The 12,198-nt window shown below is 35.5% G+C and overlaps 1 protein-coding gene across 1 annotated transcript in view; it reads right to left on the bottom strand.

Moving 5' to 3' along the window:
- Positions 1-12,198, bottom strand: part of NUP37 (nucleoporin 37) — a 16,526-nt gene that overhangs the window by 732 nt on the left and 3,596 nt on the right. The window contains exons 4-8 of the mRNA XM_026038507.1: positions 9,463-9,557; positions 3,109-3,199; positions 1,253-1,434; positions 628-678; positions 129-222 (exon numbers count right to left, since the gene is read on the bottom strand). Coding sequence (XP_025894292.1) covers positions 129-222; positions 628-678; positions 1,253-1,434; positions 3,109-3,199; positions 9,463-9,557 — 513 coding nt within the window. The remainder of the gene's footprint in view (positions 1-128; positions 223-627; positions 679-1,252; positions 1,435-3,108; positions 3,200-9,462; positions 9,558-12,198) is intronic.

The raw sequence follows: 12,198 nt of genomic DNA, 5'->3' as shown, positions 1-12,198 counted from the left end.
ACAAAAAAAGCAGCTGGCATTCCTGCATGTCTTTGTCTAGTTTGTAACTGTACCTTTTAACTACTTATCAACTTGATTTAAAGTCAACAGATGCAATGACATCCCAATAGTTGAATTTAAAAATTTACCTGTGGATGTCCTAAATGATGAACCAGGACTTGAGTATTTGTCTTTCCTGGAAATCCAGTGGTCGCAAACAGATTTTCATTCACTCGGGACCATCTAGGATTTAAAATCACTGCAACTTTCAGATATCACCATTGGAGTTATCAGAAGAGCACAAACTTGAGCTCTCTCCCTTGTGGTCATTTGTGTGAGACCATTTGATTTTCATTAACATTTTAGAACATACTTATCAAATACTTAAATATAAAGAAATGGCTTTTTTTTAGACAATGTACCACCCTGAGTCCCATCTGCACGCTACTGAAACAGAATAAATCCATGTTAGTATTACTTATACATACTAAATGTTGGTCATGAACAAGTTTCACTAACTTCATAGAATGGGTCCCCTTGAAAGTGATTCAAATGAAACAGAACCTGGTCCAGAAACTCAAAATTGTTTGCATATAGGTATATTTATACAGAGAAAAAAACACACAAAAAAACAAACAACTCTAATACCTGAATAATCTGGCTCGATCCACGTGGACAGGTCTCTTATCTTGTGGATAACTAAAACAGATATTTTTGGTCAAAAAAACAGACAAACAGACAAACAAAAAAATCCACCCCACTGTTCTGCATACAACCACAGTTTATACCCTAAGTACTAAAGGTACATTTTTTTAAGCAGGGGGAGACAACAAATTAGTCAAAGATGCTGAGGGAAAACCAAATATTCTCATAGTTAACATCAACTGGGATTTTTTCAGTTTCTTCTTGTTCAATTATGTGTATAAAATTTAGAAGTTAGAATGAAATGACACAGATGCACAAAACTTGCAGTGAGATKTAAAGGTGTAGAGGTGCTATATTAAATGGAAAAAACAAAACAAACAAACAAAAAAAACTCCAAGCTTTTTAAAAGAGATGTGTACTGGTAGAAATAACCATGAACATGAGACATGAGGACATCAGCAAATAGCCTGTATTGGTTTCATAAATGCTGTCGAGTTTTCATTTATCTCCCAAGGAGGTGATGCAATAGTGATGCACACCATCACCTAAACAATTAATCAAGTGACCACATCTCCCCATGTAGTACTTAAGGGGAGAACGGAGAAATCTCTTCTCGTTATTCAAATACCTGGAGTGAGCAATATCCCAAATTAGCCAATCGCTTCCAGCAACTGCTCCAATTTTAAGAGTATTCTTTAAACACCAGTCTGCTGACATCAGTGGTTTCTGTTCACACTCCAGAGACAGAATTGCCTGCTGCGTTAGCAGGTCATAGAATCGTATTGTTCCATTCTTCTCTGCTACCATCAGCTGTAAGGGAAATTGAAAAGCGCAASCTCATAAAACTTTGTAACCTTCTTAGCATGTACTAAATCTTAAGAGCTATTAGCAAACTTAGTGTATTGGCAAGCAAGGATTAGTAGTTGGATTTAACATGAGTGCATTTTTTCATATTACACCAGGAAATATTGTTCTGAATGCACTTCCAACAACAGCTACGTACACGCTCACCTATATCTATATAGGTCTTTGTATATATAAATATATAAAAGCACTTTATCTACACTTTTTTATATAGTTTTGGCACCCAGAAACTCCATTTCTCAACCACAGATGTACTGCACTTTCACAATCACAAAAGTTTTCCTCTCCAAGCATAAAGAGCTGACAGAGATAGTACTGTACAAGAAAAGAAAAATACTGATTACATTAGAATCTACATTTGTCCTTACTGAGTTTGTATAGTATCTTTTGATTCATCCATATAAAATACTCAAGTAGTTTATAGAAAGAGCTTCCCGATTAAATGATGACAGAGTTTTTCTTAATGATGCTGTTAAGAATACTTAGGGAAGGCAAAAGAAATACTCTTCCAAACAACTTCCAAGTTTGTTTTGGAAAAGAAAGCTATCGCAGAAACATTCTTGTTTTCCATCTAATGGGTCTGGTACAGTAAGCATAGACCTCCAATAACCTTAAATCAGCCTGTACAGCTGTACTAGCTTTCTGGAAGGGCCTTCCTTTAAAAGAAAGCTATTCCTGCTGTTTGATTAGGGTCAAGGAAAAATAAAAAAATAAAAAAATCAAGCTAATATGTATAGACCTGTGCAATATTTCAAGATTTTTGTGTACAAGTGTAGAGTTAATCTAATAATTTTACTATGTTAACCAACTTTTCCAGTAGCAAATATTCAACTTGATGACACTTTCATCAACAGTTGTCTTAGAGAAGGCTGGATATTGGTAGGAAGCATGATAAGAAAACTGATTCTTCTTCCCTATAGAAGAATATCCAAATATTTTTATACTTTGACATGAGCATTCTGCTGTAATCTGAACAGTTATTTGTAGCTGCTAAAGGCAGTCATTCTGTGGTACAACAGAAAGAATAAATCCAAGACTGCAAGGGCTAACAAAGCTAAATACATTGGCATATACCAGCTGATTAATATTTTCCAGGACAGCAGACATAAATATCAACTCACGGTCTATTGATTTCTTTCTGGGTTTTTTTTTTTTTTTTTTTTTTTTTTTTTTTTTTTTCCCCCAGCACATATTTCTCATATTTCAAGTGAGAACAAAACAAAATCCTTGCTAACTTCAAAACAGATGCTTTTTAAAATTTGGCTTGCTTTAAAGCAAGCTGTGTTATTGGTGAGCCTTATTATCACAACCAAAAGAAAACTTGAACTTTTCTCTAATAACTGTAAATCAAGACTCTATCAGCAGACCAGTTAACAACTGATGCATATAATCAAGGAGGATATTTTTGAAGGGAAGAGCGAGGGATTAAGTGTAAAATGAAGAGGAGTAAATAGGAATTCACATCCAATGATTTCACACTAGCAGATCCAACCGTCATGCAGTTACAAGATATATTGGCTCCTTAAACTTCAGTCTTAGTGTCTCACAAAGGATCAGTTAAGAGAAATGCATCCTCATATTGTTTTCAAAGGAAAAGGAAAAAACCCTGCAAAGCTCAACCTTAAAGGCCTCCTCAGGATGCCAGCAAACACTCATTCCAGGAGAACGTAAAACAAAATGGGCCTTCTCATTTCCTTCCAAATCCCAGACCCTAAAGCAAAACAAACAAACAAAAAAAATTTAACTTTCAATGCTTCAATAAATTCAGTTTTAACACAGCAAACGACCAAATTAAATGTGGTACTTATGTTTTATCACTTCAAGAAGAAAGAACAACAGAACACTTCGAATGAAATTTGCATAACTTTCACGATAACTTATTACACCATGCAAAATTAAGGTTTCTACTATTAAAGATAATATTTTAAAACTTGTTAAACTAGGCAAAGCCTCTTTTTGAGAGGCCAATATTCAAATAATTCACACAAGTTATCTAGGCATGAAACCTAGATGACACCTACTCACTTTATTCCTAACTCAGTATTGTTGGATTTGTGCTGCACCCCAAACAATGAGACACCACAGASCGGGAAGATCAGTATTTATCTGGCTGATATAACTAAACTAGAACTAGAGTGAAGTAACAAGTAAGTTAAATCATCCACATTATCACAGAACGAATAATTAGACCACGCATGAAAGCATTTTCCTTGTCTAATGCATGAATTGTCACTTTTTTCCCTGGAAAGACAAGACTAAGGTGAAACATAAGAAGCTAAAAATGAATCTAAAGCAAACAAAAGGACCTGTGACAAAGGTACCCTAGATCACAGGAAGTCTTGACAAGCTTTCAATAAGCAAGTCACACGTCTCACTTTACCCTTTTCCTTTAGGGGAACCTACTATTAGGCAGTAAAAATAAGTAAATAAATCAACCCATAATATGGAGTAAACACTGACTGACAGTGAGTATGCTGAATGAGCAACACTAGCTCAGGTGATGCATGATTTTACTCTGGATGCTTCCCTTCCAAGCATTAATGCACAGTGAACCTGCTCCCTTTGTAAGGTGCAACAAAAACACAACTGAGGCTATTTTACCAAAAACACAACTGAGGCTATTTTAAATTTCAGCTACTCCTCAGCAGCCTCCCTTTCTACAATATCAGTAGCTCAGGCATAGAACAAGAACATCACAGCTGTGAACAGCAACCTCAACTGCAAATCTGTGTTTATATACACACACTAGTACAGAAATATACACATGTATCTTACCTCCCATACATATAAAGCCTTAGAAGAGGTCAAATTTAAGTATAACATTCTTATTAGAGTTAGCTGAGCACTATTATTGTTTATTCTAGAATAATTTTTGCTCACTTCCTCCAGACTTTTCCAGTTTATATCTCACCAGGGTGCTTATAGTTTTATATTTAAGAGATTTCAAAAAACTCTTAAATAATAAATCACAAGTCTAGACACAGTATACCAAAATAAAGTAAAAATATTTAATGAACAATGTTATCTTCTTATGCCAAACCACAACAGATCAAATATTTGTTTCCCCTGTAGAGCTCACAGGGTCTCTAATCTTGAAGRATCAGTGTCCTTATTAAAAAAAAGCAAAACAAAAAACTGACAAGTGCTTAAAAAATGAAATATCTGCTTGATTAGGTAATTTAGAAACATACAATACTTTCTTCTACTGCCAGAAATTTTGCCTTGTAGATGTGTCCAAGTCAAATCAACACTTTCCATGTGTATTTACTGTGCAGGGAGAAAATTATGATATAATAGAAGACGGTGAATCATTTTGACCAGGGGAGCATGCCATCATGTTTCCTTCCCTGAAGTGAAGGAGGTTATTAGGTGTCGAGACAGAAATTTCAGCTTTCTCCCTAACTTTGTTGTTTATAAAATGCCAAGCTTCTTTCTCTTATTTTGCCAGACCTATAAAGTTGTCAGTAATGAACCCTATAGGAGAAAGATAAAAAGGCATAAATACTGCTTTTAAAATATTTTCTTACTTCCTTTTTTTTTTTTAATAATTATTTATGCAAATAATCAGGCAGTCTACATCAAAATGGACCCTTCACTGAATGCATGAAGTTCATGTTATTATAGCAGTTTATTGTTATACATGCATTCAGTAAACTCTTTTTTTTAGTATTCCTGTGACAAGAGGAAAAGTGACACATGCCAACACAGGTGACAAATGTCAAAACTCAAAATTTTATCCAAATTGGATTGCAGTTAATTAATCTTAGTCAACTCAGTTGCAGGAGGTGAAAAATAAAATCTCCCATTTCCTCCACATTACTTTTATGTTTCCTTCACATTTCTCAACCTTCAAACTAATTGGTACACTTCTTCAATGGCATTTGCACATATCTGTAATACAAAATTACCAATATAAAGAAATGTCATTGAAGAAGTATACCAACAATTCACTGTGTGCATCATATGATTAACAAATATACAGCAACTACTGTTATCTCAAAGTATGGAAATACTCCAATTACAATTGTAATTTATGTAAGTCACAAATACAGATGATATGCTGTCTATGTAGAGCATTTTTTCCACACAATGGCCTTCTATTAAAGCTAGCAAAGTATTCATTAAACTATCTATGGCAATAAAGATTGCCCTTATTTTATATTCTATCTTTTTGAAGAGTAAATTATACTAAGAAAAAAAGAATCATAATTAGGAAGATTAAGGAGAAAATATATTGCGACTTTCAGGCACTTCTCAATTCCCCACAAATTAGAAGTAAATAAATAAATAAATAAATAAAAGAATAGTGGAACAGAGCTGTGAGCTAGAAGAAACCTCTAATATAATTCCCCTACCACAATCATCTGTACTTAAGCCATTACTCACAATTACTGCTTGACCTATTCTTAAAAAGGTCCAAGGTTTATTTGCAAATATCTAACTTAAGCTATTCCATAGTGGAATTTCCTTAATCTTTCTTTGTCTGCTGAAGATATAACAAAGTTATTTGAGGGATGTTATACTCATACACCTTCAAACGCTGTAGATGAAGATACAACACTTAATTACAGGGAAGATTTTTTTCCTCTCCTGTATTGCTTTGGCTAAAAATAAAAAAAAACCCCACACCCAAAGGAAAAATATAAGATGTTCTGCATCACATCGCAGCCCAGGCGGTAGCCATCCATGTTTGCAAAAATCCCAGATCAACTTCCGTAAAAAGTCCCTAACAGAAACTAAAGTCCCAACAGAAAAAATGTATTTATAAGAAAAAAAAGTTCTATATTGCTTCACACTATTATAGTTCACACTATTATATTCCCACAGATTTTTGTTCTCTATTGTTCTGAGAGCAGGAAAAAAATTATTCAAAAATACGTATTTTTTTAAAAACTCACTTTTACTGAGATGCAAAATGCAACAAATCCACCTTTTACTCTAGTAAAACACTAAGTAAAACACTAGTAAAACACTAACACTAAGGCTGCTTTTGTGCCCTCCAGGAAAAAGGCAAGTGCCTGGATTCTACAAGGGCTTTCTTAGAGTGTGCAAGTCATGAAGAGCTAATGAAACAACATACAAAGCTACCTAGGGGAGGCCCTTTCCAAGTTTTGTTTGCCTTCCTACTATAAATATACAAGGCTATTTAGTAAACAATAGAAAGAGACTGTAGATGTTCATACAAAGAGACAGATGTAATGCCAAAGATAAATAAACAGTAATTACTAGCCCTTTATTTTCTTTTACTGACTAAAATAAAGAATTTTGTATGTATAAATCACAGTGTACTTTCTAACTAACACTTCCCCATTGCAGAACTTAGCGCAGACCTGGGTATCAGAACTCCCTCCTTATGCACTTTGCAAAAGAAAAAAAACTTTTTTTCAAAAAACATAACTTTGCAGATATGATTTTAGCTACAAGAATTTTGATCTTTAATATGATTAACTGCAACAAAATGAGTTGTTTTTAATGCAATTTCTAAAACTGTCTTCATTCAGATAAACAGCATTTCCCAGGCTATTCATTTTAAGATAMCAGGAGCACAGAATCACAAGATTCATACACCGATACTGCTCCTCTTGTCTATRAATACATATAGCACATCTATTTCAGCTTACACAGCCGGTTACTGTAATTATTCTTATACAGAAGTTGTTTTAGCTCAGTTCTACTTTTGCAGCTTGAAAGATATACTGTTGCAAGAGCAACTAGATCTACAAAGATTAAAAGAAAGAGCAAGAACTGCTGAACTTGATAGTAACATTTTAAAGGAAAAAGAATCTGAATATATTGGCATCATCTCTTCATAAAGTATTCAGCTTGCACCAACTGTCTTCCACCCAAGAAACAACCAGAGATGTCACCRCTGCAGCAGCCTTTGACAACACTGTTTAATGCATAAGAATTCCTTTAGATATCTCCACYAATCTTATTGTTGAGTGCAAATAATGGACGATCTGAAGAAGGTTATATATAGTCTGTGAGAATCATAGGCAGAAACATTTACTAAGCCCTTATTAAGGCCTAAAAGTGAAACTCTTAACAGAGCAATATGCAAATACTGAAAAATGGGTGTTTTTATACTAATTTAAGTACTGCATTCCAAAGTAATTAATAGATGATGCAGTTGGAGGGAAAAAAAGAAAAGTAAAAAAAAAAAAAAAATCTTCTTGACAGTGAGGGTGTCAAAGCCCTGGCACAGGCTGCCCAGGGAGGCTGTGGAGTCTCCTTCTCTGGAGATCTTCCAAACCCGCCTGGATGCCGCCCTGTGCCCCGTGCTCTGKGTGTCCCTGCTGGAGCAGGAGGCTGGACCAGATGATCTCTAGAGGTCCCTTCCAACCTCAACCACTCTATGAGAACAAATAAATAAACAAAGACAAATTCAGTACAGAGAAAATCTTCTTCTTACACTACTGCTKAAGTAAATTACACAGTAAGTAAAGAATGATTTTGGTAAGTCCCAGGGAATGCATTTTTCCATTAGCTTTGAAAGTGCAACCTTTAAATTCAATAAAAAGAGTCTTCATGCTCCACATGCATGAATGGAAAAAATTAGACCTCAAGTAGCCAAAAAAGAAAAAAAAAAATTACTTATTTCCCAGGGCTTTTAACCAAAGACTTCATGGTTTACTGCATAAAATGCTTTTCAAACTTACTCAAAATTTCTAAGTTCAAATCTTGATAGCATACATTATAACATTTTCATTTGATTTTAATTTAGTATCAAGAAGACTATTGTTTTAAAACAGATCTCTCTCACCCCAGGAACACCGAACATGTCATTAAAAAAAGAATTCAAATAGTTTTTCTTAAACAAATATATAATATTAATTTAGATTAAATGAATAAATCAAGGATAGGAGATAAAACAGAACAAACTTGGAATAAGTCATACATTTCTGCTACTAATTCCTAACGATTTTGTTGGGAAGAAATACAGGACAGCTGTAGAAAGTCTGAAAGTTTGCCTGCTGGTCAAAGTAGCATTTCCAAGTTCCCTTGGAAAGTTAAAAAAAAAAAAAAAAAAAAAAAAAAAAGGTCACAGGCCTTTCAAATTTTCAATTTATTTAAGATAGAGCAGCTCAATTAAAACTTTTGACTGACTTAAACTAGCTGATTGTTTGCTCTTCTCTCTTAGCAGGTGGAAGCTTGCTTCAAACAGAAGATTTTTTTTCCCTCTAAAATCCTCTAAAAATAGAGGATTTTTTACCTAAACCTTACCTGTTTGTTTATATAGGAACTTACAAGCCGGTAACTTCAAAGAACAAATACATTACCCCTATGATCACAGAAAAACTAAAACAGTTCTTTAATTGAGCCAAGTTTTGAATGATCCCCCTCAAAGTCAAACATGATGCTTTTTCAGAAGACTCACATCACTATTACCACAACTTATAACAACGTACAGCAACTCCCCTGCTCTCCCAATTCGTGATCCACTCTACAGGGATGAACAACAGCAGCTCTGTAAATTTAAATGCACTATGAGTAAAGGATGGCTGAGCCTTTTGACAAGGAAACACAACTTCTTGTCCTACAAAAATCTTAATCAGTATTTTTTTTGTTGTCTCTTTTTTTYYCCCCCCCCTCTTCTCTCCCCAAAGCATTTAACCATGTTTCCCCTATCSTTTCATTTGCAAACAGAACTTAACTATGTTGCTTTGGAACAAGTATATGGTATTATGAACTACCAATATGCCACTCTATTAGTACAGTATTGTCCTTAGGTCATGTAATCTACTAGTAAGGCTGATAAATTTGGGTAAGCTAATCAGTTCACATGGGTATATTGGTTTTAAACTTGACTCATCTGATTACCAAATGAAAAATCTGTATAATTGAAAACTACGTATCCTGTATTTCTGACCTTTTTCTATTCCAGTCAGAAGGAAACTGTATATAATTCAAGAGAAAACAGAACATAAAGACCTGACAGCACTATGTCAGTGATATTTTTAACAAAATACATACCTGCATGTATGATCATCACTCACACTTGCAACTTCCTGACCTTCTTTGGGAGCAAACACCAGATCATTTATGTAATCTGAGTGGCCATCAAATTCCTGTCAACCACGGAAAAAAAAAAAAAAAAAAAAACCCACAGAAATACAACAATTTTTACATCAAGATAAAAGTAAACAGAGCTGACTGTTCCAACAGTCTGCCATGTATTTAATAGACTCACTAAAGGAAAAATACAGTATAAGTAACTATCATTTTACAAGTAGGAGTGGAAGTTATTTATCAGTAACTGAACAATCCTAGCTCATCTGTACATTCACACTGTAGGCAACCTGCTATTCCTTGAAGTTCCTACAGATCTCAGACTAATGTTCTTGCTTGACAGAGATAACTGGCACCAGGGCTGCTCTGTCTTCCATTGAACACTGAATTTTGATAGGGGTTGATGAATCACAGAAGGATAGAGGCAGCAACTGAATGTACACATGGTCAACACAGCTTAAAGAACTCTGATTACCAATTAGTAACTCTTATCTCTGAATGACAGCCTTGATTTACGTTCCTACYGGGAATTACTGCAAGCCACAGGAGGGTTTTTTTTTCCCTGGGAGAGAAATAAGCCAGGGAATTGATAGATAAACAACAACCAACCCATTCAACACACTCCTCTTCAACAATCAAGCACCATTTCTATACAGGATTGGACAGGAACATATTGCTTTGTGCACCCTGCATTAAATGCTCTTGTGCTGAAGATGAAGGAAAATGAAGTACAAYGAACACTTTTCTTATTGCAAAATTTTGATTTTTTCATTCTCAAATATTAGGATATAAGCACTCAGTTTGAATATACATGTAAATTGCCAGTTAAAAGCAAATCTTTACAGTAAACATGAAGTTATTTCAAAGTGAACATCATTGTTCTGAATTGAAATACATTAATCGTTTATTTTTAAATGCTGAAATTTATTCATAATGAAAAACAACTTAAATGCATCACTTCCCTAAAGCCACAAATGCCAAAAAAGCCACAAATCCCACAGTTTCTAGGGGAAAAATATATATATATTTTTAATAAGGCTTTTCCGGCTATCTTGCCCAAAATATTGAGGTATGTGTTTTAGCATGAATTCCATGTCAATGCTTTATGTTTTTCTTCATTTAGAGGCTTAAAAAGCTTTTAAAAAGTTTCAAATATTATTCATGTGAAGTGAATGAAATTAAAGCATCACTGATCACAATAGAAAATGTCTATCTAGTTAAGATATCAGTTGTTGCATCTGATGAACTGTACATGTTTTCTCTTACTAAGAAGATGTATGGACTTTGCGATAGAAGACCAAATATGCATGYAGCTGTTACATCTGCTACTGTTCTATCCCCTTCAGTGTATTAGATTAAGTCTTCAGGTTCTCAAAGAACAGCTGCTCTTTTCTTGGCATCAATGTATCAAAAAAAGAAACAAAAAACATCTYGATAAAAGCATGACCTGGAGTGGGTTGAAGAGAAAAACAAGGTGGAATGAAAACAACCGTTTCCACAGCTTCCTGAAACGAAAACAAGCTACCTGCTTTCTAAGATTAGATTCCTACAAGAGCTACACAACTGACTAAAACTAACTTGTAAAGCATGCACAATATTTAAGCCCCTTCTCTAAAAATTTTATGACAACCTATTCAATTGAATAGAAAAACATGTTCAGTGGCCAGCCTATTTTTTCCAGTAGCTACCACGTTAATAAAACAGTGTATTATACTAAAAATGAATCCATTTTTAAACAATACTAAACTATTGGAATTGCAAGCCTTCTGAACGTTTTCAGCATTCTGAAATTCTTGCCTCATTTATTTCCATGGTTCTGAGCAAGTATGTCTTCTATTAATCAAAATTTGAAGCAGGAAAAGAGAGAAAGAAGTTGCAATATATTTCCAAATTAAAACCTCAAAAAAAAGAAAAACATTTCATGACAATCTATCAGTCATTTTACCTTGCTTAATCCAACCTATGATTAGTCRCATTGAAAAAGTAATAGACAACTCACTATCCTTTCAAATTTTATGTGAAACCACGTGAATTTGTTGATCATTTGATTTGATTGATCATTTGAGAGGTCCTGGAGAGCAGGGGAGGTGCCCGAGGACTGGAAGCGAGCCAGCGTCACTCCAGTCTTCAAAAAGGGCAAGAGGGAGGAGCCAGGCAATTACAGGCCGGTCAGCCTCACCTCCATCCCTGGAAAGGTGATGGAGCGGTTCATCCTAGAGAGAATCTCCAGGCATATGGAGGAGAAGAAGCTGCTGAGGAGCAGTCAGCATGGATTCACCAAGGGGAAGTCATGTCTGACGAACCTCATAGCCTTCTATGATGGGAAGACAGGCTGGCTGGACGAGGGGAGAGCCGTGGATGTTGTCTACCTTGACTTCAGCAAGGCTTTTGACACTGTCTCCCATAATATCCTCATGTGGAAGCTCCGGGCCAGTGGACTAGACGAGTGCACGGTGCAGTGGATCAAGGGCTGGATGGATGGCAGAGCTCAGAGGGTGGTGATAAATGAGGCCGAGTCCACTTGGAGGCCTGTGGCCAGTGGTGTCCCCCAGGGGTCAGTGCTGGGCCCAGTGCTGTTCGACTTGTTTATCAATGACCTGGACGAGGGCACGGAATGCACCCCGAGCAAGTTTGCAGATGACACCAAGCTGGGTGGAGTGGCCGACACTCCGGAGGGCTGTGCTGCCATCCAGAGGGACC

Source organism: Nothoprocta perdicaria, unplaced genomic scaffold (genome assembly GCF_003342845.1).
Source record: "Nothoprocta perdicaria isolate Ctin4 unplaced genomic scaffold, notPer1 scaffold_210, whole genome shotgun sequence".
Classification (NCBI taxonomy): Eukaryota; Metazoa; Chordata; class Aves; order Tinamiformes; family Tinamidae; genus Nothoprocta; species Nothoprocta perdicaria.
Note: the sequence above shows the minus strand (reverse complement) of the source record. Positions and strands in the feature narration are given on the sequence as shown.